Here is a 27,810-nt window from a genome sequence, read left to right on the forward strand (position 1 = left end):
GTGCTCACCAAAGATGCTGGCAACTGGAGAGAATCAAGAACTGGAAAATACACTGCAACAACAACAGAAAAATATATATTACAACAAAATTTCTGTTTAGCTTAACTGAGGTTATGATTGTGCAGACAGCTCAAATGATGAAACAGCCTGTTAGTGCCAGAGTGAAGCGAAACAACCTTCCCTCTCATTCCCATTTCTCCTTCTGCTTCCTCCTTTCTCCTGTGTCCAGCCACACACTCCCTTGCTGTGGCTCATGCTTGCTCTTGAGAGAGCCATTGCTAGTATGGCTCACCAACCAGCAGAAAAGCATCCATATTTTTTGGTGGATTTGATTTCTCCTGGGGCAATGAGTTCAGCTTTCTCTCAGAAGAGCTCGGCAACTGCTGGAACGGGCTGAGGGCAGGAGAAAGATACTGTAGGTGGGAGCAGATCTCCTTCCTGGGTGCTGGAGGACTGCTCAACTCCTCTACTGAATGCTCCTCTTAGATGAAGAGAAGCGCTAGGGTGCTCACAGCACATTTAATTATCTGTACGATGAACAATATTTGACAACAGGCAAAGAATTGTAATGAGGAAGGGGAGACCGAAAATTGATGCTAGGGAAGCCCATACTCTAAATAAGGCAAAGACCATAATTATGGTAATTGACTTATGAAAGTCTCTTTACGACCTTGTTCTGGGGTTTCTCTGTCACTGGTACACTTTACATCATGGTTTCTTCAGGGGAGCCTCTCCAGGATAAAACCTCTGCTTCTGACGCCTGTCTGTAGGAGAAGGCTGAGGGCAGGACTGTGGGACAGGTGCTGGAGCGTGGAACAGGGGATGTGGTCACTCCGGCTCTGATGTGTCACAGCTTGCCATCCACGGCAGACATACAAAGCAAGGCACACACGAGGCCGTTAGTAGAGTGTGCTTTATAATAGCAGAAAAAATTTAAAAAGTAGGAAAATTAGTAGAAAATCGTACTTTTTCTCCATGAAGACGGCAGCTATCAACCAATAAAGGCACACGAATGAGTCTAAGGCCCTACAAAAACAAATCTCAGGGGGAGGTTCAGAGGGGAGCTCATTGCTCTCTACAGTTCCCTGACTGCAGGTTATGCTGAGGTGGGGGCCGGACTCTGCCGTGACTGCAATGAGGGGACCAGGGCAAATGGCCTTAAACTGAAACAGGGAAGACTCAGGTATTATAAAAATTGTTTCACTGTAAGAGTGGTGAGGCACTGAACTAGGTTGTCCAGGGAGGTGATGGAGTCACCATCCCTGGAGATGTTAAGAGGAGTCTGGGTCTGGCGCCGGGTGATGTGGTTTAGTGGTTACAGCGGTAATGCCAGGTAGACGGATGGACTCGATGATGTTGAAGATCTCTTCCAACCTTGATGATTCCAAGACTCGGCGTGAAACAAGCGGCCAGAGGGGAGCGAGGCCACCGCCACCCCGTTCGCCCCCCTCCGCCCCACAGCCGCCAGCAGCCCAACCCAGGCACGGCGCCGGCCCCGGCCCCGGCCCCTTCCCCGCCGCCGCCGGAGCATGCGCGGGGCCGGGCCAGTTCCGCCGCCGCCGCCCCCGCCCCGCTCCGTTCCTAGCGGCGCTGCCGGGATCCAGGGGAGCCACTCCCGCCGCCCCTCTCCGTACTGCGGGCCCCGACGGACGGCAGCCAACAACCCCCTGGGCCGGAGGTAAGAGAGGGGCCGGCGGAGGGGGAGGGTCCCTCCCCGCGGCCCTTTGTGCGCTCCCCGGGACGGGCAGGCGGGCAGGGGGCTGTGGGCCGGGCATGGCGGAGTGGGGAGGGGGCGGCCGGCGCCGGGGCGGCCCCGCTGTGCCGCTTGCGGGGGCGGTGTGGGTGCCCGCTCCAGCCGCGGAGCCGTGTCGTGTTCCTGCGGGGCCGCCGCTCCTCGCAGCCGGCCGGGGGGAGCCTTTAGCCGGGCTCGGGGCGCTGCCGGCCCGGGGGGCTCCTCCGCCCGCGGACAGGGAAAGCAGCGCCTGGATAAAGGCCCTGTGTGACTGTCTGTGCCCGACCCTGGGGTTTGGGAGCGCCTTCTGGCCGCTCCTTGGGGCTCCGCGGCCACTGCACGGGGCAGGCTCGGGCATTTGAATTGAGTTCTCTTATGACAGGCTGAAAGGTGCTGCAGCAGTGGAGTGATACGACGGGCCTTTTCAGGGGTGATACGACGGGCCTTTTCAGGCAGGCGAGCCCTGCTTCAGGTCTGAAATGGAGGCAGCAGGTTTCGGAGCTGAGCGCATAACGAGGGCAATTGCTCCCAGGCTAATTAGATGTGTATCAGAAGGGAAATACTGAGTTATTAGCAGACAACGCGTCTTACGAAACCGTTCCTCGGTCCGTGATGTCTCAGGCTGACCTTCGGGAAGTGTTGTCCTCGATCTGCTTTAAAGACGAATTTCGGGGCTCATAAGCTTCTAATTTCTGGAAGTGGGAACCAGTGTTCCACTGTAGGTGCCAACATTGTGTCCTGCTGTACTTTTTCCACGGGCTACAGGAGGAAGACATATGAGGGGGCATTTTTTGTTTTGTTTTTTTCCCCCTCCCACAGTTTTGGCTGCTGGTGCTTTCAAAGACAGCAGTCACTACAGGCTGGCCAGATTGGGGTTTAGCAGGACCATCCTGCTGTGTTTTGTTCACGCTTTCCGACCTGAAGAATGCGTCGAGAAGCCCTTCTCCTCCCAGCCTCGCCACCGAAAGCAGTTCGGGAACACTCCCACCTTGGAGACTTCCTGCTGGCAGGCTCAGGGTGTCACGAGTGACGCCTTTCATGCTTCTCCCATCGGTGGCCCGGTACTTCCCTTTGGCAAACAGGATCTCCTTAGTGGGCCGTGCTGGCAGGGGCAGTCAGACTTTCCAGCCAAGTGTACTGAAGAGGGGGGCGAGGTCTTTACTGCCAGCGGGTTGCCAGCTGAGTTACAGCTCCTCCCCCATGCGTTTCCTTTTGTTTTCATTTCTACGTCCCTAAACACTTGGTCTCCTCACAGTATGGAAATGATTGGGGAAAGTGATTCTGATGTTGGTGTAGATTTTTAAGAGAGGAGAGGAGGTTGTAATGACTCACGTTTTGTGGTATCCACTCCCTAGTGCCTAAAGCTGTTACAGCACCGGCTGAAATTCATGTTTATACTGTGAATAACATTGCACAGAAGTCGTGGACAAGTTCTTCCTGCAATTACTGCTGGTCCCTGACAGTAGCAATTGTTACTTAACAATCCTTTTTTAAACTAAATACAATATTCTTGTGGCTCTCACATTATCTAACATGGGGTATTTGTGTTACCATATGCAAAGTTATGAGCTCAGTGAATGCAGTTACAGTGGTGACTGCTCCTCTGGCTATTTAGTTGGAAAACCAAAACCAGGAACAGATGAGTTTATGGCCAAGGAGCCAGCCCAGCAGATCTTTGGTGACAAGCACTTGGGTTTGTTAACCCTTGGCTGGGGAGGGAAGGCTGAGGGGGTTGTCAAGGGGCAGGATAAATTTCTGGAGTGTTGTTTTACGTAATCTGAACACTAGTATTTGTTTAGCTTTGCTAGTGCTTTTCTACAGAAAGCCCTGGGCTCCTCTTTATAAACTTGGGGTGTCCTGGTAACCAAGTAACTGTGTGCAGAGACTGGTCTGAGGAGGAGAAATAAAGCTGGCCACGGTGTTCCGTGGAAGTTGGTCACTGGGACAGGGGACCTGGCACTGCCTGTGCTGTGCTCTGCAGCTCTGTGGATGCCAAGATCATCACCTGCAAAGTGCTGCTGTTGTGCCTCTCCTCACCCTGCCATGGGGTGACTCCTTTGGGAACACGCTGTCCTTGGCCTGCCCTCTCCTGCTGCCAGGGGTGTGCTGACTCTGAACATGTGCCAGTGCTTGGACTAGCATCTGAATCTACCAGGGCTGCTGTAGCACAGAAGGCGATGCCGAGTCTGATGCTGTGTGTGCCTTGACTGGTGTGAGCAGCAGGATGGAGCATCCAGGAACCACTTTCCTGACCAAGGGCTTTGGCTAACGTTTGCTATTACCCATTTTGGATAAGCAAAAGCATTTCATTGTTTCAGGTTGATACTGGATTAAAACAGAATTTCAAACTGACCTTAAATGCATGTGTTATAGTTTCCAGGCTTTAACTATGTTTGGTAGAGTTGCAACAATTAATCAAAAAAGTCAGTGGCAATTAATTATTGTAATATGACAGACCACATGTTTACAGTTTAGATCTCTGTCACATTTAGAGCATGCTTTTTAAAGTTTTAATTGCAGTTTGACATGATACTGGAGCTGTTGGGCACTGCTGAGCAAACATAAAAGCTGTTGATGAATTTAGTGTAATATGAAGAGATGTCTATTGTGTTACTGCAGTATCACATTAGGCATCTGTGTGTGTGGTGTTCATTTAGAAATGGACTTTGTGTCTGCACTTAAAGAAGCAATCGCTCAAGGATTTATGCAATGGTCACTTTTAGTCTGAAATTTTTGCTAAATTGCTACTTTAATAGGAACCTCTTTTCTTTGAATGAGGAAATGAACCCTCAAACCAAAAACCTTTATTAAAACGTCGGTATTAACTATGTTTTCAGTACCTTCTGTGACTTGCAAAACTGTATCACATTTTGTTGTCTTCTGGTTATGTCCCTCTCCATCCCTCTCACTAAAATGTTCCCATATACTGATGTGGAATGTTTTATTGTGGGTTTCAAAAGTTCAGCTGATCTCAGTGAGAGTGTGAATTAAAGAGCTGTGGAAAAATGGGATTTCCTGAAGCCTCAGGTGACTGGTTCTAGGAGAGCTGGATGTCAGCATGGTGCCTTAGCGTACCATGTGAAGTGGTTTATTTTTTTTTTTTTTTGGTTTTGCTTAGGGTTTGGGGGTTTTTTTTTTTTTTTTTTTTTTTTTTTTTATTTCTTCCTGATAAGTTGTCACAGGGGCTCTCTGAACATCACATGACAGCCAGCCTGGAATTTCTGTGTTTTGAAACTCACCACTGACTGAATCTTCCTAGTTTTTACAGGTCTCCTGCTGCAATTAATGTGTTGCAAATGGAAGCCAAGGTCTGTCTAGAGGCTTCTTGCTGGATCTCATGATTTAGCTCCAGCCTAAAACTGAGCACCACAAAATTGCTTGCTGATTCCCCCTGCCCCAGCAGGATAAGGGGAGAGAATCAGAAGAGTCAAGTGAGAAGTCATGGGTTGATGTAATTAGATAGTTTAATGTGACAGAAACAGAAAAAAAAACATTAAATAGTTGGAATATATAAAATGAGTGATGCACACTGCCACTGCTCACCACTTGCTGACCAATGCCTGTGCCTTTGGCCAGGTTTTCCCCCAGTTTATATACTGAGCATGATGCCACATGCTCAGTATGTATCCTTTTGGTATCCTTTTGGCCAGTTTGATTCAGCTGTCCTGGCTGTGTCCCCTCCCGGCTCTTGGTGCCTCTCCAGCCTTCTCACTGGCAGGGCATGAGAAACTAAAAAGCCCTAGACTTAGTATAAACACTTTTTAGCAACAACTGAAACAACTAGTGTGTTATTAATATTCTCATCCTAAATCCAAAACACAGCCCTAGGAAGAACATTAGCTCTATCCCAGCCAAAAGCAGGTCAGTGGAATATTAGAAGTGTTGAAAGTGTTTAAATATTTTAGACAACAGAGCGGAAGCTTTCACAGTTAAATGCAAAATACTGTCCCTGTTGGGAGGAGGGTGATTAGGTTCTTCCTCCTAACCCTCATTGTAATTGTATCTTGGCCTCCTAAAGTCTTTCTTTGCTTCCTGTGAAATGTTTTGCTCTGTGTAGGTTTTCTCTTCATTGAGACCTAAACTTTGACAGTGCTAAGTATATTAAATAAAGCCTATTAGCCAAAGGCTGCTGTTGATAACAGATTAAATGGGTAGTCTTAATGGAATTCATCTGTAGTGCCAGATATCTTTACTGCTGACTGGCAGGTCACAGAACACTTGTTTAGCACTTAGTCTGGTTAATTTATTTAAAAGAAAAAAAAATAAGGAGTTAAACTCAGTAAATATCTGAAAGCTAATCCTGTTGTTTGTTTGCTTTCCCATTTGATTTTTTTTCTAGTCTGCCCTTTGCCCAGTAGGACTTCATCAAAATGTCTCTCTATCCTTCCCTAGAAGATCTGAAGGTGGACAAAGTTATTCAGGTATGGTGGACTTTAAAAAAGATGTTTTGGTGACAGTAACTTATCTGATATTTAATCCAGGAAAGAGGAGACTTACTGTAGTTGAGAACTTGTTTTACCATCTCACTCTGAAAGGGAAAAGACAGCCTGTTTACTTTGTAGCTTGATCTAATATGATTAATGCTTATTTTACCACCTGGATATATTTATTTTGCTTTATCTATTCATTTGTGTTCATTTGTCTTTAATATGTTTGGGTTTTTTGAAGTATAGATACATGGTCTTAAGTAGACAAATATAGTCAGTGTCTTCACATACTTCAGCTCTGACTTGATGACTAAACTAATAAATCTGCTGCATCTCATTCCCAGTGTCCAAATCTGTGACAGAAAGTTTTTGTGGTCATTGGAGTAAGAAAAAAAAAAACCAAAAAAAGCCCAAAAAAGGCAGCACTGGCTGTCTTAATGCCATCTGGAATCAGACTTGTCCTCTGGCTATTTCATGGTAGTGACCAGTTCTTACAGTACATCCAAGATTATCACCTTTGTGCAAAACCCTTCATTTGTAAGAATAATGATAGTTTTATTATTAGACATGATGAGGACTAAAAAATATCTGTGAAACAAAATAATGAAAAACACTTGAATGGATTAACAAGTCTATGAGTACTTTGATGTGGATGTATTTCACAAGGAGTTTCCTTACTTTCTTCGACATTTTACCTTTTCCTGAACTTAACCTGCATTCCTTCCTGGTTTAAACAACAGCAAGTTACAGTGTGTTTTAAGGTGGTTGATACTTCTGTCCTTGCTGTTTTCATTGGGGAAGCCATCAAGCAAACTACTAGAACAGCTTCTTAACTCTCCTGTGCTATCCCAAAATGCAGTGCCCTCTCTCATCTGTGTTTGTGTGTGTGGGGTGGGGCTTTTGCAGTTGTGGGTGCTATGTTGGAATTGCTCCTGATTGTGTCCTCCCACTCCATTCTTCTTATGTAACTGCAGTCCTTTATCTACAGTCTGGTAATGCTGAACGAAAAATTGAGTAGCCTGGAGCCAAGAACGTGCTCCTTTGGCCTTTTATTGACCAACTCAACTGCTAGAGTTTATATATTACAGTTGAAAATTGTCATAAATGTAATCAGTAAGCCATTCCATTTTCACTGATAGTTTTCATAGAATCACTGAATAGTTTGGGTAAAAGTCCTCTGCAACAAGCAGGGACATATTCAATTCCATCACTTTGTTCAGAGCCTTAAATGTCCCAACCTAACCTTAAATGTCTTCAAGGATGGGGCATCTAGCGCCTCTCTGGACAACCTCTTCAGTGCTTCACCACCCTCATTTTGAAAAACTTGTTTCTCATATCTGGTCTAAATCTAACCCTCTGTTAGTTTAAAACCTGTATCCCTTGTCCTGTTGCAACAGACCCTGCTAAAAGCTTTGTCACCATCTTTCTTATAAGCCCCCTTTAGTATTGGAAGGCTGCTGTACGCTTCTCTTCTCCAGGCTCAACAGCCTCAGATCTGGCAGCCTTTTCTCATAGGAGAAGTGTTCCATCTTCTGATTGCTTCTGTGATCATTTCTTTGGGGCCTGCTCCAGAAGGTTCACGTCTTTCCTGTGCTGGGGATCCCAGAGCTGGACACAGCACTCCAGGTTGGGTCTCACAAGGGCTGAGTAGAGAGGCAGAATCACCTTCCTTAACCTGCTGGTATCAAAGGCTAAATTATTTCCTTCTCCCAGAGAATGCATTATAAAAATGCTGTCTCTTTAAATAAGTCTGCGGGCATTCTTAGGAGAAGAGGGGGCAGAGTGCTGAAAGATGTCTGTATCTGCAGTGAGTGACTAAGATTCAAATGACTGCTGGCTAAAACAAACAGACTTGTTACATTAAATATTATTCTAACCTGCTCTTTTTGTCCCTCATTTGAGTTGGAGCCTGTGCTTCTAAATGCACGTGATATTGCTAAATAATGACTCATTCTTGCTGTGAAACCTTTTTTAAAGACAACTTCCTGGAGTGAACAGGACTGAGAAGTTCTCTATTTTTAAGCATTTCCTTAACATCATGAAGCAATTTGACTGTCATGTTGTGTTAGAAAATTTATGTGTCCCGTTCAGCATAACGTTTCAGTATGCATTGAGTACTTCCTCCCCCTGCTCCCCCACCTTTGACATTCAACCTCAGGAAAGTTACTGGAATAGCTATTTCCATCATGCTTAAGAGGCCTCTCTAAGGCTGTATTTTTCACTGGTCATGAACACATAAGGCCAAAAAACAGAGCTGAGGTACTGAGAAGGAAGGAAACTGACTCACAAATATAAGAGAACTTAATAAAGTAAGCCAGTCAGCAATACAGAAATAAAGCTTAATGTGTTCACTGTAGTGGCTGTCGAAAAATCATCTTGGAAGGTCTGATTCTTTCAGAAGACATACTAGTAGCACTGGATTGTGTGGAACTTGACACCTGAAAAGAACTATGGATCTCACTAATAATGTCTGTAAATGGTGTGAAGAAGTAAAATTACTTTTTTTCAGCTCTCTAGCTGAAAAAAGTAATTGCAAAACACTCTGCTAAAGGTCACACCTTAAAACTTATTTGTAAGCTTTTTTGGACAAAGGTAATGTTTCCTTTAAGGCGTTTTAACTTGCTTGATGATGTAAATAAATCAGGTTGACAGGAAACCTTTTTTGCATTATCATTGTAGCTTTGTCACAGGAAGATATGAATTGATCTGCTACAGTAGTTCTGATACTGTTACAGCATGTTGTATTGAAGCTATTTATTTCATATAAAAAGTTTGACTTCATTACTTCAAGATGAATAGTAATTAGCATGTACAAGAAAAAAGAAAATACTGAGTCTCCTGCCTGCATAATTAAGATTTATTTTTTCTTATGCAAGATAACATATGTAAGTTTCTTTGCTTTTAGGCTCAGACTGCCTTTTCTTCAAATCCAGCTAATCCAGCAATCTTGTCTGAAGCTTCTGCTCCAATTCCTTGTGATGGAGGTAAGCTCATGTACTGCATAGTATCCTCTGGATAATGTTGTGGAAAGTAGTTATGAAATCCTTAAGTTAACAGTACAGTCAAAAATAGCTATAAATATGTTACCCTATTTACAAAGGGAAATAAATGTTACCCTGTTTACATTTCCATTTTGGAAATACTAACACCCACCTTGGTAAGGTGCTATAGGAGTCAAAAAACAGTGTTTGCTTATAAAAGGAAGTTGTGGCAAGCAGTCACCTTTCTCTTTTTGCAACCTTTTCCAAGTGAACCTGCCATAACTGATTTGATGTTGGTGCCTTTGGGCTCTATTAGGTCTTACCTCAGACACTTAGCTGTCCTTATTTATCACATATGTATTTGTAAGTTTTAGAGGACAGTGCGAGTCAGAGTCTTTCCTCTACACTGGGTTTGCTTTGAGACAAAGACAAATCTCTGTCAACAAGTGCCCAGGAAGATGGCACTTAATCTTGTTGTGCAACTAACATAAAGCTTGCAGCAGATTTTGGAATCAGATGTGTGGTGGGAAATCCATCTGATCTAAAGCTGAATGATTTGTACTTTTACTTCCTCCTTCTTGTCTCCCAGGCACGTGTACATCCACAAAGGTGCACAGGTGTGTTTGAGGTTAGAGCTCTGCTTTAGTAAATTTAAGTCTAAAAGGCCTAAAGCCTTGTAACAAGCAAGACCAGCAGCAGTGCTGGAACAGTGGTCAGGAATGCTGCTTGATCAGATATTAAAGGTTGGTGGATGGAACTTCGTCTCCAATTCTCCTCTGGATGCTTCTGTGTCTAAGATGACTTTAAGGCAGATGTTTGCATAGCTCACCAGAGTTGCCTCTATAGATCCTATCTGGATTAGGTACTTACCTGGCCTAACCTCAGCAGACCAGATTTGAGTTTGCTTCAGCAGTCTTGGCAGCTCTGCTGTCCATAGTTTGAATTGTCCTGCATGTGTTTAGCAAGCAGGAGCCAAAACATAATTTTGACATCAGTTTGTGTGTGAAGTCGTCTGGAATTCTGTGACTGAAGAATGATTAATCATTCAATATATCCCAAATTAAAGAAGGCCTTGCATCACCTATAGGATGTGCTAGACCCACTGGAAATGCTTCTGTTCTGACAGAAACAGGACACTGTACAACATCAAGAGTTTTGTGTTCAGGTATGTGTTCCATTATTTGGAGCACTCTGTTTTAAATGAGAATTTAATTCAGCCAGCAAAGAATGCATCTGGTATAGTAAAGAACAAAACAGAAGAATTAGGTAGCTGCAGAAATCTTGTGCTGTGTTGTGTATAATCCTAGGGACTTGCTTGAAAAAGCAAGCAAAAAAAGAAAATTGATTCATCAAAAGCTTTTTAATCAATATTGATGAAGCTATAAGCTTCTGGATTAGTCCAGAAATATGATCAGACTGCTCTCATGCAAAGCAGCATATTAAAGAGCAAAAAAATCTCTTGTTTATACTGGCATTCACCTTGCATTGACCTTTGCTCCTTCCCAGAAAAGTTACTTTCTGTTGCTGGTCAGACATGGATTCTTAAAATAGCTGTTTTTATTCATTTTTACCCATAAATGAACACTAGAAACCTAAGTCTTGTGTACTGGGGAGTCTGGTTGCTTCTGAAGCCCTTCTTTCCACTGCCTCTCTCTCCAAGCAGCTTTTTCTGTCCCCACTCATTTAGTGAGAATGTCAGTTAAGAGTTCTCATAACTGGCACTTGTTAGATGGCACCAGTTAATGATCTGTGGAATGTCAAGAGCCATATCAAGTTTATTTCCAGAGTTGTTCAGCTCAAGGTCTGACAAGTTCAGCTTCCTTTCCTCCCACTCCTTGTGCCTCCCTCTGCTTGGGTATAGAGGGATGTTTTAAAGGCTGTGTGTGCTTTGTCTTGTTGAGAAGCATGTATAAAGCCCCTCCAGTTTGAAGCTGTGACAAAATGACAGCTGCTTTCTCTTGAAGACTCAAAGCAGACTGTAGTGTGAACCTTAGAACCAGGAGGCTTCTGCAGGAACCTTGCCATGCCTCAGATCTGGAATATCCTTGGCGTGAATGCCTCTTGCTGTTTTTGAACTTGGTAGAAGGTCTCTGTGTGTGTTCTTCAGCACACCTGGTTTGGGGGTGGGGAAGGGAGCAGTTCTCCACTAATTGCTCAGAAGTTCTGGAGTTGAAGGGCGTGTCCTTATGCAATGCAGCGCAGTGTTGGTTTTGGAACGTCACCGTGTGTCTCTTGTTGTTTGTGTTGTAAAGGGTGAATAGAGTAACTGAAACTGAAAGTTCTCCTCCAAGTTCTTTCTCTCAGAAGTGCTGCTTGTCTGGTTACTCTTCTGAACCAGGTCAGAATAACAATTCTGATTCAAGTGGGTCTTCTGCCATAATTTTCCAGTTAAATAATTACAAAAGTACAAGATTTGTTGAATTGTGCATGTGAAAGCAGTTAACTGTTCCTTCTTTTAAACCAACTGTTGTATTGATTTTTGTTTTGTTTTTCTCCTGTAGGCTTGTACCCCAGATTGTATCCAGAACTTTCTCAGTATATGGGCCTGAGCCTCAATGAGGAAGAGGTGCAGAGAAACTTAGCAGTGGCAGCAGCTGCTCAGCCACAGGGTGTAGGTACCAGTCATGCATATTCTAGAAAACAAAAGTGTAAAGACTAAATGTGTATCTAGCATTCTAGATAGCAGATTATTATTTGCCTTAAGTACCATACTTGACTGAGAGGTGAATTATTTAAGTTGCAGTGCCTATTTTAGTCTGTTCTGAAACTGAGCACTCCATTTCCAGTGTTGGGAGGGGGTGGGGGATACTTGGTGGTGTGGCTTATTTTGTTTGTTCGTTTTCTTAAATATCACTTCATACAAACTGACATATAGCTATTCTTAAAAGTTGAAACTAAGTTGTCTGGCTGTTTTGTTTTAATCAGCAACTGGTAACACGACCTTCTACTAATTACATGGTAGCTCCAGTGACTGGAAATGATATTGGAATTCGCAGAGCAGAAATTAAGCAAGGCATCCGTGAAGCAATTCTGTGTAAAGATCAAGATGGCAGAATTGGACTTCGCCTTAAGTCTGTTGATAACGTAAGTGTAGAAGTTGCTTTTGCCTCTAGAGATTTTACTGCTGGACTGTATTAGCAGTGAAGTTAGGATGTGGTCACAAAATAGTCTTCTGTAAAAGGGTTTGTTATCTGTTACCAGAATATTAAAGTCCTTCATTAGACTTGTAATTAGATATCCAGCTCTCTGGACTAGAAGCTGAATTTACAGCTGCAGTTTAATGCCTTGTGTTTTATAAGATCTGAAAAATACATAAAATATTTTTTGTTTCACTTTAGAGTGTGAACTTGTCCTTGCATAGTTGCTGTGATACTTTTTATCAGTTCAGGACTGCTTGTCTTTACCTTTGTGCAAATACTGGGCAGTACGTAATGTTCAGCAGTATGTACTAACTGCCCACAGTTTAGAAGTATCTCCTTTTTTGTAAAAGGTGCTTAAACCATTTAAGCCATTTAATCTGAATGTTTTAAAAAATTTGTACTGCAGGTAGCATATAGGGTTAAAATACTTTTCTGTAGTTCTTCTAATGCAGAAAATGGGGTTTTCTTAGAGTTACATGGGGTGGTGTTTTTTTTTAACACCCCTCTCTTCCAGGGTATTATTTATAATTTGCTTTGATATGCTTTACTTTGTTTTTAGGGGTAGTTTCACTAGAAATAGTTTTGTAACACCTGTTAAAACAGACAAGTATTTACCCCTTTGCTTAAGACTTTATTGTTATGCTCATATTTTTTTTAATTTTTAATATTTAGAGATCTAGATAGATTTGCTTGTTTTTGAACTTTGTTCTTGCATTAAGTATCTGTCAGACTTTTAAATTCATCTAGAAACAGACTGAAATTTCAAAAGTGACCCTTAAGAGGAGATAATTAGCAGGTCCTTCTGTCTTGTCTGTTTAGCTGATATTGTGTAGAATGGGAAACTTCAGGGTCTGTGTGTTCTGTGGCTGGTCTTCATTTTTAAGCAAGAACTTCCCCTTCTCCTCCCTTCCCTTTTTTTCCCCTCTTTTGTAGGGTATATTTGTCCAGTTAGTTCAGGCAAACTCTCCAGCATCCCTTGCTGGTCTGCGGTTTGGGGACCAAGTTCTGCAGATCAATGGTGAAAACTGTGCAGGATGGAGTTCTGATAAAGCACACAAAGTTCTGAAGCAGGCTTCTGCAGAAAGGATTTCAGTGATCATTCGGGACAGGTAAGGCCAGCTGCAGATATGGATTTGCCATTATCCATCACTCAGTAATTCTGAGGGGTTTGGGTCTCCCCTTGCTTGAACAGGTTTCACAAAATTTGCTTGTCCATGTGCTTCAGTAGTAAAAATCTTCCGAAATGTTCCCTTTTGTGGGGAGCAATCAAAATGATTCCTAACTTGTAAACTTCCTGAGCATGATGAGGCGTAACATTTTTCCAAGATAAACTAGTGAGTGAGAGATGGCACAAGTTAAATTTAAACTCTGAAGAGTTCTGTGCTTTTTTTCTGATACATTTTTTAAATTTAGTTTAAGTGAAAGTCAACAATAAAAGTAACAAAATGTTTGCTGTATTAATACATTTGCATTTTATGTAGCATGATAGCTTTTCTTGTGAACTCTGTTGCTTACATAGAAATTAATGCCAATTTTACTAAAAGCATGCTTGATGACCCAATATGTTTTTTAAATAATGATCTTGTAGCTAACTGTATGTAGTAACAACAGGTCAGATTCAACATAAGGCTTGTAGGCTGCAAGAAGACAGATGATTCTTCATGTGACTAAGTGTATGCCTCAAAGCTTTTTCCATGTTCTTTCCTGCTTAAGAACCAAGCCTGACTCAGTGGAGGGCAGCTGCTTTGATTGGGGCAGTTACTTCAAACACTGCATTAAAATACTGTGGCAGTAGATTCCCTGCTCTGTCTACCACTTCTGTGGCCAACATGGCACCCTCTTCCTCTGCCTTTTTAAGACACAGTTTAAAGGTTTATTGTCCCCAAAGCAGTTGAAATGGTGTTGGGGAAGCCTTGTGCTCTCAGAATCCTGTAGTCTACCTACAGTTGTTAAAACTGTCTGCACTGTTTTATCGACCTTGTAATGTTTGTAGAGAACTTTATTTTTAGAGGAAGTTTGTTTGGTTGGGGTGGTGGGTGGGTGGATGTTGTATGGGATTTTTGTATTATTATTAATCCAGATGGTGAAATATCTGTAGAACAGGGAAAACATGTAAGGTTTATAAACAAGTATATTCTAATACAACAATATTAACAAAATGAAGTTAAACCCAACAACTTTTCATTATAGAAAATATGAATCCCTTAGAGTACAATTACGTTTTATAAGCTAAAGATGCTAAAATAGAATGTGGTTTTTCCTGTGGTTTAGTAGACTGGAGATTTTTATTTTAAATGTCTTTTTAGACCTTTTGAACGAATTATTACCATGCATAAGGACAGCACAGGACATGTTGGTTTCATATTCAAGAATGGAAAAATAACCTCAATAGTGAAAGACAGTTCTGCTGCAAGAAATGGACTTCTGACAGAGCATAACATCTGTGAAATTAATGGCCAGAATGTAATTGGGTTGAAGGTAAAATAACTACTATGTGTGGGGTGTGGATAGCTGTGAACTTTTTATGTTTGTGTAGTGTGTTTTGGAGAGACAGAAAAGGTAATATATTGTTTAGTGTTCATAAAATAAAAACTTCAGTCATGATGTTAACTTGACTGGAGAGACATAGATGTTTTAGGCCTCTATGCAGTTTTGTGTTGGTTGTCGGGGCAGCTCATTCTCATCCCCTCTGCCTCTACCTGGCAAGGCTGTCCCTCTGTTTTTATCTGTAGTCCAGCCTTGCTGGCAAAACGAAGGGAAGCTTCCTCCTTCCAACCTGAAACAAATTTTAGCAGGAATTGTGTATGACATCTGTGTACCTTCTTGAGTCAGTTCATGCAAGATACTCATAACCAAACATCTGTGAAGTGGCATTACAGTTTCAGTGGTTTGTCCTGAAGGTTGAGTGCTCCAGAGAAGGAGTTGGGGAGGGTCTCAAAGCCACGTGAAATGTGTCTAGAAAAAGCTCATGAACCGCTGCTTTCTTAGTCAGCTTGAGTTGTGTTGCTCATATGACTTCTTGTTTCTGACAGGACTCACAGGTTGCAGACATCTTGGCAACAGCTGGAAATGTAGTGACCATCACTGTGATGCCTTCCAGTATTTATGACTATATAATAAAGAGGTAGGTAATACAAAGCAGCTATGGTGTTATTTATAATCCCGTGGACAGTGACTAGATAGTGTACTCATGATAAGACCTAGTTACAAACTTTACTTGAAGACTGGAGGAGGGGTGGGGATGCCTGAAAATTTGTTTAATCTGATGTTTTGGTCAAATTGGTGTGTGTTGGTACTGTTTTTAACCTATTCTGTGTTTGTGATGATCCTTTGCCTTTTCCTCTCTAGAAGAAGCCTTTTCCAAACCTCTTTTGACCAAGCCTGAATTTCTAAGAACTGAATACTACAAGTATTTGTTACCTTTTAACTAAAATATTGTTTGTACTGCAAGTAATTCCTGTGGCATAAAAAAGATTCTGGGCAGGATAGTTTTGGGTTTCTTCCTAATCCTTTGGAAACAATGGCTTTCTACAACTAAATCTGTCCTGCATAAGTATTTTTGAAACTGGTAGACATTAGTAATGCTTCAGGTGTAATTGAGTCTTTTTTTCAGGTAAAAGAAAAGGATACACCCTTGGCTTGGTATCCTCTTTCTACAAAGCAGTTTTCAGTCTAACAGCCACCTTTCCCTCTGCTCTCCTTCCCTTGAGGTTGTACTCTGCTTGCACACATGTCCATTCCCTGAAAGATACCAACCACACAGCTCAGGTGCTAATAGAAGCATTGAGTATTGTGGGCTTCTCTTTAATCTCAGGGTGCAATTTCTTGCAGCTGTCTGTAGCAGCTTGTCAAAAATAGTGGAGTGAAAGTCCAGCTTCGGGTTTGTACTGAAGGACTAGTAGTGACAAAGCTACTGTGAGCTGAGGCTTGAGTGGTCTTCTGTAGTTGTCTTACAAACCTGAATGCCTTTTCCTTTTCCTTAGGATGGCAACTAGCATCATGAAGAGCCTGATGGATCACTCTGTTCCTGAAGTCTAAGCTTGCACCATGGATGTGTGTGTACATATATATAATGATGATTCCACTAAACTTGGGCTATTATACTCAGTGATCTTTCTTCTGCACATGAGCCTTTCTGGAGGCTGAGAAGATATGCTGCATCAAGCATTTGCATCTATAATGGCTGGGAATGTCACCGTTCAACATATCACGTGTATTCACACACTGTAAAACTTGCAGCCTTACATGCTTGACAATGTGAAATTCCAATTGTGTTATGACTTCTCTTTGTAGGTCTTTTATTTAGCTTACTACTACTATAAGCCATTGCAACTAAAGGAACCAGGTATCACTTGCAAAGCTACATGTTGTTACCCAGGACAATGCTGTGCTTTGTATGTCTAAGACAAATGAGTATTTTTACTGCTTTTTGTTTGCAAGAGTAGATTTGAAATAGCATATTAGAAGTAAGGCTAGTACTAGTTAATTTTTTGTTGTAGTAAATACTGTTTACACAAAAATGCCACCTAGCTGAATATAGCTCAAGGCATCAGTAAGCGTTAATTAAAGTAGTGTACAGATACTCAAATCTTTTTATTACTTGTTATATTAATTGTAATGATTATGCTTCTCTCTCGCCTTAACCATGTTCTTTTAAGGATTTAGACATAACCAAATAAATGACCAAAACTTTAGATCCTGTGTGTGTACCTGCTTAAGGTAAAACAGACTTATTTTATTGAGGTCAGTTTCAGCCAACAACTAAGATAGGAAATGCAGTGTAAAATATTTTTAAAAATCTTACTCCTTTTAACATTGAAATGTTTTAGAAGGGGTAGCTCTGGACTACTTTAAGTAAGATGTGTTGAATGGAAAAAATTCTTCACTGTGAGGGTGGTGAGGCACTGGAACAGGCTGCCCAGAGAAGCCGTGGATGCCCCATCCCTCAAAGTGTTTAAGGCCAGGCTGGATGGGACCCCAGCAGCCTGGTCAAGTGGAAGGTGTCCCTGCCCATGGCTGGGAGTTGGGCACTAGGTGATCTTTAAATCCCTTCCAGCCCAAGCCCTCTTATGATTCTAACTCTCTTTCCACCTTAAGCTTAATATATGGAATAGCAGCCAGCTGTTCTACAAGATCTAATTGTGGAGTTGCAGTTTCACTGTAAAATGGCCTACAGCTTGCTGGGTGTGCTGGGTCTGGCTGGGTTAATGAAGGTGATGAAGTAGGACTTGAATTTAATTTTCTTGTAGGAGCAGGTGTGGGGCTATGTTAGAGGCCTGTGACCAAAGCAGGGCTGGTAAGATAGCAGAGTGTTTCCTGAGTTGTATGTGCACAGTGTCAAGACTTCTCCTGCTCCTCACTCTGTCCCCTGTTCCCAGAGGGAGAGAGGGAACACAGCTGAGGCCACTGAGGGAGGGAGCACAGCAGATCCAAACTGACCAAAGGAAAATTCAACACCATTTGACATTATGCTCAGCAGTAATTACGGCAGAATTTTCCAAGGCAGTTGTTGGTCTGGGCATCAGTCTTCTGTGGGAATAGGGGTATGATTACCTTTGCATCACTTCTTTTTTGTATTTTCCCTTTGCTTAGTTCTCCCTTCCATTGCAATCCATAAATTCTTGTAGCTTTTGTACTTTTGAGTCTCTTGCCCCTCTTGGTGTGGCACAGGGTGAGTGAGCAGCTGATCATTGCCTGCCACAACAGGTCAGGGGCATGTTCAACTGAGACTTGAAGTTTAGTGATTGCTTTTTTACTATTTTTCCCCCTCTGCTCTGTTCCAGGTTACAGCTATGAAATCTAGGATTACAGAACTTCAGTTTCCCTCATAGTTGGCAGCAGCATGAAGTCAAAGCAAAGAACTTGAGTTCAGTAGAGGTATTATTTTGTAAAGATATACTTGGGGAATCACTTTAGGTATTCCTTGAGAACTTATTTGGATCAAGAATTGGTCTGGGGGTGGTGGTGGCATCTTAATAATTTTTTTGCTTGTCCATTTAAGGGACACATGCAAAAAATTCTAAGAGATCAAACCAAAAAGAAAAGCGAACACTTCAGAGCTTGGCAGTCTGCAATAAACAAAGTCTCGTCTACCACTTCCTCATTAGCATGTGTAGCTAATTGTAGCTTTTCCTGGGTTGGGAGACCTGCTCTTCCAGGAAGGACTGAAGTTCAGCAGTGAAGAAGTGTCTTGGTATGTATCTTGCTGTTTCTCAAATGAATTTCTCTGTTATGGTAACCCAGAGAAAACCATTACAGCACTTCAGGCTGGAGAGGTGATCAAATTCATCCTGCAAGCCAATTTAATGGGACTGTTTGGTTACTAAATGATGTGTCTCTGGAACCACTGTGGCAAGCCTACACTGGCAGTAATTAGTGGCTTCATGTAGCATTGGTATAATTCAGCCTCATGGGCCTAGCCCTGTGCCTGCAGTTATCTCTGAGGGCTTTGCCAAGCTCCTTTGCTTAGCTGTGAAATCCCTGGAGCCCAGACACTGATCTCTGCTTCTAACCAGTTTTTACTTAGGAGCAGATGAGTCAGCAAGGGCTCGTTATAGAATTGGGCTTTAAAACTCTGTTTACAGCTTAACAAGTGGCACTTGGTTACTTAAATCTTGTGACTCCCTACTAAACAAATCATGCTAAAACTAAAACTGAAAAAAAAAAAAGAGTAAACCAAGACAACAATATGTTGGGGGAATGTAAGATGACAATACTTATTTTTTTGTTATCAGCCAGATTGCTGGAACTACTGGAGCAATCCATTGAAAAAAACAGTGGTAGACTGTCAGTACAAGAACTTCCAGCTATAGCAGATAGCAACCAGAATTAAAAGAATAATCAAAAAGCTCCTGCTTTAAGGCAGAAATTAGCTAGCACTCAAGAGTAACTTATGATTAAATGCATATACTTAAATTCAGAGAAACTGGAAGGAAGTATCCAGTCAACAGGATTAACTTGATTTTTCCCCTTTAAAAAGCTATGGTTGCTTTTAGGCAATGGAGCAGGGTGAGGGCTCTGTTTTGTGTGCATGCTTTACAGCACAAGGTAACCTCAGCTGCACTCAGGAGCTATGCATACCATGCATCCATATATAACCAAAAGGGTATATTCTCTTAGGGAGTTTGACCCTGAAGCTTCTGCTTCCTCAGTTCTGAGTTATTTTCATCTGGTTTAGCTCAGCAGGAGGCCCCCTAGTGACAATCCAGAATTCACCCAAGCCATTTCCAGGCAAGTGCACAAAAATCACATTCTATCATGTTTGCATACACACAGATATGTTTGGGAAATAAAGAAATTTAAAGGTGAAGAAACAGGGCAGACACCGAACATTCCCCTGCAAGATTAAGACTGGTACAGCAGGCGTGCATGGTATGGCTTAGACTTTCACCACGTGTGGCTTCACCACACACACTTATTGATTACATAAAAATAGTTATCTGCTAAGCCAAGAGAGTAATGCAGCTGAAATAAATACCTTTGGTTTAATAGCCTTACCTTACTGAAAAATAAGCTCACACTCCAGCATAATAGAATAGAAGACTGGGGGAATGAGAGAACATCACCTAACCACAAGCTGATTGTTTTACAATACCAACAAACAGCTGTGTCTTGGAATAGGCATTGGGTGTCAAATCCAAGGCAGGGTATCTGACTGAACACAGTTCAGTAGAACACTTGCCCTAGACACAGTGCCAGGACACCTCAACACTAGCAGTAGGGAAGACCAGCAGAGAAATAAATAGATCCTCAGTCATACTCAGGCAGCATTACAAATGTAAATGCTTATTGCTGTAAATAAACCATTAAATACTTCATTTAAACAATTTAAATATTTCAAGTCTTTCACTTCAGAACAGCTCCTCCCAGGAAAAGATACCCTCAAGTCCTACAGAGAAAGTAATCCTTGTGCAACACTGCTTTGTTCCTAGGTTAAGACAGCTGAGGGCTTGGATAAACCCAGGAACTGTAGCTCTGTTTAAAAGCCATACTGAAATTCCATCCCAAAGGAGATTTGAGTTAAAGAAGGTTGGGAACACTAAACAAAACATGAAAATGCTGAAGATTACTAAGAGAAAAGGATAAGTAATAAAAATGAGGAAAAGAAGAAGTGATAGTGTTTTATGCTCCAACTTCAGGCACAGGATTAGGGGAATATTTATCCCGATACATGTATGTGTATCTGGTCTGTTAGGAGATCAATTTTATGCTTGTCTTCTTTTCAGACCAATACATTAGTGCGGGTTTTGAGTAAGAAAAAGCAAGAGAGAATTTGTTCTTACTGTGCTGTATGCTTTTGCAAATAGCCACAGCTAAGGACTGTCAGGAGCCCAGACTGGGGACTGCTCAGAACAGCAGCTGCTGTGGTGTTCAAAACAGGATTTATAATCACATGCATCTCCACTAAGAAGAAATGTTGACTGCACATGACAGACAGCATTAAGCTCCACACACCCTAAAAGGCTTAAATTAAGAATGCAAATGCTTCTTCTTTCAAAGCAGTTCAAACAGCAAGCTATGATACATTCCATGTAAATCCAACAATGACTGCAAGTTATGAGCTCTTTAATTACAGAAAAATAAGTCTTTTATTTCATATCATTTTACACAAGCAATTTCAATATGATAATCCATGAAAAACAAATGCATACTCTATGGAAGTTAAGAGCTCTCAGTGAAGTCAACATAACATAGAAAGTTGTGTTTGAACAAAGCTTCCTATCTGGTTGAACTTCAGCAGCCATCATTGCACAGAGTTAAGTTCCTTTAAAAGGTTTGGTTTAAAATTAGAGTTCATTTAAATGACTGGAGGGAAAGGCACTTAGTATTGCAGTTTCCAGAACATGATTTGTTTATCTTCCCCTCCTGTAATAACACTGTTGCACTGTTCATTCATCCACATGGACATTACAGCACCTGGGAAACAAAATCACAAACAAGTAAATCCAATTGCAAGTAAGTGTGGTACTCGAGATGACAGAACAGATCTTTCTTTGAGAGAGTAGCATAGTCTGAGCATTGGATTACACTGACACCATATATGCTAAGAGGAATTTTAGTAGGGTCCTAGGTAGCTGCTCTTATTCACAGTAAGGATCTCATGCTCCATTGCCTCAGCTGACTTTTGGTACTAGAGGGACATCATTGCTATGTAGAATGCAGATGGCAACTATGGAAAGCATTCATGGAGAATGAGCTTTTTCACTGACATTTGGAATTTTCATGTCAAGTGTATTCACGTCTTGTAGCATATGCCTCAGAAGCCCACTTCTGAAAAATCCCCAACTACAGAGTGATCTCTCCACAGGTCAAGTTCCAGTGTAAAACTTACAGCAGGGAAGTTTGAAACAACTGTTCTTAGTTAAATAGCCTTAAAAACTTGACTTAGTAAAACTTAGGTAGTATTTCCCCACACATCCTGGTTTTTGATATACTGAGACGATATAGATACATTTAATCTGCCTATGAATCCCCATCCAAAACAAGTTTACTAGAGAACTTTACCTAACGTTGTTAGACTCAGCCTGGACAGACTGTGGCAAAGAATACAGTACAGTCTATACTATATTTGAGGACCAAGAGGTAGAAAAATGTTGACTTTTGCAATATTGTGGTAATTAGAAAAATTGAAAGTCATTTCCCTTTGGCCAGTCTTCTACAAAGCAATATTCTTCCATTCTTACTTGATTTCCTAGGAGGTTTACATGGACCTACTTCTAATTCTGGTGTTTCAGGTAAAGCTGACATCAGGAACAGCCAGCTGGCTGCGCAGATTACTCTCAAACTTTTCAGTACTAAAAGAGCTGGAAAATAGGAATCTCACATTCAGTTTGAGAATGGGAATAGTTCAGGCATACCTGTATGTCCTTTGATTCTTTCAGTAACTTTTCCTCCCAGAAGGTCCCAAACCAGTAATTCACCAGACTGAGATCCTGATAAGATGGTATTTCCATCCCATTTGAAGCACCTGCAAGTAAATCTGAAATTAGTTCATGTCAAGCTTTTACATGATGACAACCAGACATTTCCAAACTAGGTCAAAAAAGAACTGGAAATAAGATAAACCAAAGGAAACTACTTTTTAACACGGTCTTTCTGGAAAGATTATTTCCAAATTATTTTCAGGAATCATGACCCAGACTTGGTTCTGTGACTGCCCTAGACCCATCCAGGCCTTCCCCTGGCAGAGTATGAAACATAATCCCATAACAGAAGAGGGCCCAGTCAGCTATGCTGTGTGATATCCCAGTGCTCTCATGAGCCACCACTTTCACTTCTGCCACTTCATATTCCTGACACCATCACTTAAAAAAGATGACTTTCAGGTAAATAACTAGTGAAAATATGTATGTGAACATGCATATGTAATTATGTATACCCACAAAAAAAAAAAGAAATGTATTCCATGTATAGCTGCTATATTTTCACTCCAGTAACTGAGTAAGTATTCCATCTGTTTATCTGATAAACCATAAATAACTGTATACTTTTCAGTTGGTGGAAAAAGGTGATTGGTCTTTGATTTTAAAAGCCAATCTTTTTTTAAGACTATCAAAATAAAAAGAAAACATTAAAACAAAACATTCACAACAAACCCAAAAAATCAGTATTAGTGACAGAGATGATTCAAATAAGAAAACTCAACTTGTTAGACATTGCAATAGCGCAGCTGCTGGAAGAGCTGGTTAGCTACAGCTGTCACCATCTCTAAGGGACATGACAGTTGTTGTTGAAAAGTTGTTTACTTGGAGAGCTGTTTGAGTTTGCCCCAGTTTGGAAAGCTTGATCATAATGCACACAACATGCTAGAATGACAGTCTTTTCACTCTAAAAAGTGATTCAATAAAACAAATTTCCCAGTATTACGGCCCTTCCCACTCTGCTGTCACCAACCATCTCCACCCAGCCCCATAACCTGCACGTTCTGAGCATTACCTCTGTGGCTCTTCAGTGGTCACAGAAGATACAAGCATTCCAGTTTGTACATCTATTACTTTAAAACAACAGTCCTCCCCGGTGCTCAGTAGATGTCTGCTATCTGTACAAAAGAAGGAAGCAAAAAAAGAAACAACAAGAAAAAGCATGTTCAGACATTCAGTTCTAGTTGCCAAAGCACTCTGCGATCAGCGTGTTGGATGTGACATTACCTGACCTACTTATCTATAAATAATTTACTGGAAATTAAGTCTCTAAGCAAGCAAAGATAAACAAGATTGGTTTAGAGTCTAGATCGCTGGTCTACAGCCTAGCATGGCCTTGTGTACAATTAAATTCTTTACAGAGGAGATGTGTGACAATCTCACCATCCCCCTTAAAGCAGTAATTCCAATATGAAAGATATATTACATGGTAATAAGAATAAGATTCCCTCTGAAACACCCAACAGTGCATATTAAAAACTGAAATCCAACGTACCAGGACTAAAAGCAGCATGAAATATAGTCCCAGAATGATGTGGCAACTGGTGCAACACTGTTGCTGTAGTAACATCCCAAACACTAATGGTACCCTCTTTGGTTCCAGATGCCAGGATGGTATTTGCAGCATTAATGTCCATTGTATTTACCTAGGAAGTTAAACATCCCATGACGACTCCTCTTCTTTCATGTGAGCCATCTTGAGACAGGTTTTAAATATACACAAAACAAGCCCATTATCCCTAAGAGGATATTTTATTTATGAAAAGCTTTAAGTTTAATTCTCAACATCCTTAATTAGGTACAAGTATGAAAAATCCTAACTACGAGAAGAAAAAATAGGTCACTTTGAAGACCTTTTAAAAAGCTTTTCTTTGCAGAATCAAAAACGCTAAGTGACATTTCAGATTGCTTTTAGTACCGATACTCTCCATCTAACTGCTATTCTCTACCCTTAAGGGTAAATTTTTTAACTTTTAAAAAACTTCCTACCCATCAGCCGTTTCCAGTTCTCTTGGGTACAGTTCTTAAATGTTATCAGAACCATTTCAGTATTTGCCAACGTTGTGACCTATTAAAAAACTAACTCTTAGGAAGGTTTAAGAACACAGTCATTCTAAATATTTTCCTAGAGTGATGTTAGAGGCTATAAACAAAAGTATGCAGTTACACATTTATGATGCATCGCACACAATGTGTTTGTATATTTACAGAGAAATTCACTAAGATATTTACCATGATAGCATGGTAAACAATTCAGGATTTCTTTTTCATTTGCTTGCCTTACATTAAGAGGAAGCTGTAATGATCAAAACACTTGAAAAAAGATTAATCTGTTTTCTAAAGCAAAGAGGCAAACAAAACCACCCAATTCTTCCTGCCCCCCATAGGAATTCTGTGCATTCAAGCTAAGCAAAACAAATTAAGAAACCTCTGTTTACACTGGCGCTTCAGTCCCAAGAAATGGACCTTTCAACCCAGGAAGCCCAGAACACTGGTGCAGAACCATCAAATAGTGAAAACCCCAAAACAAAAAGCCCCTACACACATTTCCCAAAGTACACCCCTCAGCCCCTATCCCAATCTTTGTGCTTTACCACTAGATCATGATTTAAACCATCAATTAATTTTCTTGTTCTCAGACACTACATCAACATACTTACACTGACATCATGTTCTAAATGTGCAAGCAGTTCAAAGTGGTGTTTTTTATTGCTCAAGGTCTCTCCAGGAACACAGTGCCACACCTACAACACAGATAGTTGTGTTTGTTCAAGGAAGTAGTAATATAACACCAGATGAGTTCCTTCAGTGCTGAACTCTCACATTACAAGGGGGGCTGCTTGTGTTCACTCTGGGCCTTGCCTGTGTGCAGAATACAGCAATGGCACCTGAAATCCTTTACCTTCAGCACAGCCACATGGTGAACACAGCTCTGCTGACTCCAGATACCCTACAGAGCCTACCTAAGAGTGGATATATCACTGCACTAAATGTGTACTTACCAAAGAAATCATACACAGTAGGCTTTGGGAAAGTTTTTCCTGTCTCTAGCTTCCAAATTATCTTTCTACCTAACTGTAGGCATGCTCTTTAGATTAGCAAATTTCTGCTTCTCTTAGCTGAAGAATGTAAACTACAAAATTATTAAAATTTTAGAAATCTATTCCACCCAAGAAACAGAATTGCCAAAGTCACAAAACATTCTGGTCTCTCCAGCAAATACAGTTTGTCTTCAGAATCCTCATTTTTTTACAGTAAGTTGTAATGAATGAAATTTCCTGTAAAAAACTTTAGCTTTGAAACAGTTGACCTAAAGCTAAATGAAGAATAAGCTCTGGAAATAAACTTACTGTGATGCTAGCCAGGTTATTACCCTAGTACAACAGGTACATTCACACCAAAGCATTTGGCTGGCTGAATATTACAAAGTGCTGGCTATAAATAGTCATGCAACGGTAACAATCCCACCTACAAACCTTCACAGTGGAATCCCAAGATGCAGAAAATAAGCGCCCATCACGCCAACAGATCTTGCTGACTGCATCATCATGGCCCAACAGGACATCTTGCTGTCTTCCAAATGCAATTGAATAAAAATATCTAACAGAGAAAGGTTATAGAAGCATTACATTTTGTAAAACTTAGGGGTTTTTCTTTTAAATAAAGTAACTTTGTTTCTGTAGTTTCTAACAGAAATCTAGTGGGGAAAAAATAGAAATACAGACACTGTGTTTTAAAAATGTGATGATTTTCTGTATCATTATCTAAAACCATAAACATAGCAACCAAGGCACTCCATGAAATTCAATAAAGTCAACAGGAAGTAAATACACACATATGATTGTCCCATGAAGAACTTATGACAGTGGTATCTCCTGGTAAGATTAGACAAGATGACAAAGCCTGCAAGAAAGAAAAAAAATACTCAATTTCTTACCCCAAATCCAGTTCAAGTACATTAACATGCTTTTGGAGAACAAGAAGCATTTTAATTTTCTATAAAAATAACATGCAGATATTATATGAACACTGATCAAGAAAAACCTTAGAGATTGGACACTGAACATCAAGAATACTTAATCTCTATTAAATAAAGGTAGCAGAAACATTCAGAAACACATGCAGAACTGATAAATCTTTCCAAAGAAACTGGTATTTCAAGCACATGGTATGTAATTCCTCACTCAGAAGTAAGTGGGTCAGCTCTTCATCTTGTAAGCTGCTCTAAATTCTAGACACAAATAGCTAACAGAAACTAAAAATGCAGATTCTTTTGATGTTTGTTCTCCATCACAGGTACTTATTGGTCTTTCAAAGAAGAAATACAACTGTCTGATTCCTACTACTCTCAACAAGAAACATTATTTACAGATACCTGCTCAGTTACATTACTGTCACTAGGAACAGCAAGGAAAAAGCAACAATCAGCCCAGTGCTTCTACCTGCTGTCATTACTGGTCATGTTTTAGGTCTGTTTGAAAAACAGTAAGCTGCTAGACTGTAAATATTACTCCTTTTAGCATTGCTTGAAGTGTTTAGATCAGCACTAAAACTACAGGAGAGAAGAGTAAGAGTATAAGTCTCCTCATGAAAAACAGACTTTTGGCTTAGGAGTCAAAGAGCTCCCTTTTCACAGTGCCAAGAAGTGATGCTCCCAAGTTTCCCTTTGCTGAAGATTAGGAATTGATGTATCTAGATTCACCTGCTAATGTGTCCCATGGCAGACCATAGGGTCTTGATCCTGCAACTTACTTGGGGACCAGTCAGAGCATGCTATGGCTTCTGTCTGGACAACACATATGCCATTCTTGCTCCCCCTAGAGATGGTGGTAGAGAGAAAACTGATATATCTTCGTGTCTTGCACCAATAAAACCTGAATATGGCAACTGGGAGTGTATATTTATAACCCAGGTCTGGCCACAGTGCTCAAGCACAGAAAATCAAGCTCCTTTTAGGAGCAGGGGAAAAGTGTTGTTCACAAGTTGCTGAGATCATTGCTCATGGAAGAAGAATGGCTCATTTTCACCCAGCAGAGATTCCACTCCCTGTGCTTGGTTTTCCTCTGCTGGCTGACTCACAGGCTTCAAACACCTGGGTGCAGTAAAGCAATGCTGGTGTGAGCATGTGATGGAATTTAAGCTTTGAAATTCTGGTCCCAGTGGCAGTTCAAGGTTGCTTAGGAAGATATCCCTGCTCATGCCAGACTGTTTACCACAAGCTCTTCCCTGGATAGCAGGGCAACTCAGAATAGAGCCAGTGTAACCATTTAATGCTTCTTCCCCATATCTGCAGAATGTGCTCTGTCTCTCTGGTGGCCTGAGAGAGTCTCAATTCACTCTGCTGAATTATTCACACAATACAACTGAGTAGGCAGAGGAAAGAAAAGATGCATTCATGGATGCTAAGAGCCTTCTCACTGAGCAGCTTTCAGAAGATTCCGAATCATCTCATTCTTATTTTGACAGCAGCCTACCATGTTTGAAAAGGACACACTTCTCTGGATGGTTTTTGAGTCTCTGGAAAACATCTTCAAAGTTGAATCTGGGGATAAGGGACAAAACAGAAAATAAAAAGACTTTTTTATATTTTAGAAGCTAATAATTTTGCTC

At 41.1% G+C, this 27,810-nt stretch overlaps 2 protein-coding genes across 3 annotated transcripts in view; one reads left to right on the forward strand and one right to left on the reverse strand.

Annotated features, from left to right (window-relative positions):
* Positions 1–1,525: 1,525 nt before the first annotated feature.
* Positions 1,526–16,974, forward strand: SDCBP (syndecan binding protein). Its single transcript, XM_030966834.1, has 9 exons — positions 1,526–1,678; positions 6,072–6,153; positions 9,065–9,143; positions 11,642–11,751; positions 12,066–12,224; positions 13,214–13,389; positions 14,587–14,758; positions 15,313–15,404; positions 16,264–16,974. The coding sequence occupies exons 2-9, from the start codon at positions 6,103–6,105 to the stop codon at positions 16,316–16,318; spliced, it is 894 nt and encodes a 297-aa protein (XP_030822694.1). The 5' UTR covers positions 1,526–1,678; positions 6,072–6,102; the 3' UTR covers positions 16,319–16,974.
* A 3,550-nt stretch (positions 16,975–20,524) lies between these two features.
* Positions 20,525–27,810, reverse strand: part of NSMAF (neutral sphingomyelinase activation associated factor) — a 39,145-nt gene continuing 31,859 nt past the window's right edge. For both annotated transcript variants that reach the window (XM_030966815.1, XM_030966820.1), the window contains 8 exons: positions 27,675–27,742; positions 26,036–26,103; positions 25,677–25,800; positions 24,861–24,944; positions 23,696–23,846; positions 23,216–23,318; positions 22,138–22,247; positions 20,525–21,196 (listed from right to left, as the gene is read on the reverse strand). In XM_030966815.1, the coding sequence (XP_030822675.1) occupies positions 21,102–21,196; positions 22,138–22,247; positions 23,216–23,318; positions 23,696–23,846; positions 24,861–24,944; positions 25,677–25,800; positions 26,036–26,103; positions 27,675–27,742 (803 nt within the window). In that variant the 3' untranslated portion in view covers positions 20,525–21,101. The remainder of the gene's footprint in view (positions 21,197–22,137; positions 22,248–23,215; positions 23,319–23,695; positions 23,847–24,860; positions 24,945–25,676; positions 25,801–26,035; positions 26,104–27,674; positions 27,743–27,810) is intronic.

Source organism: Camarhynchus parvulus, chromosome 2 (assembly GCF_901933205.1).
Source record: "Camarhynchus parvulus chromosome 2, STF_HiC, whole genome shotgun sequence".
Taxonomy (NCBI): domain Eukaryota; kingdom Metazoa; phylum Chordata; class Aves; order Passeriformes; family Thraupidae; genus Camarhynchus; species Camarhynchus parvulus.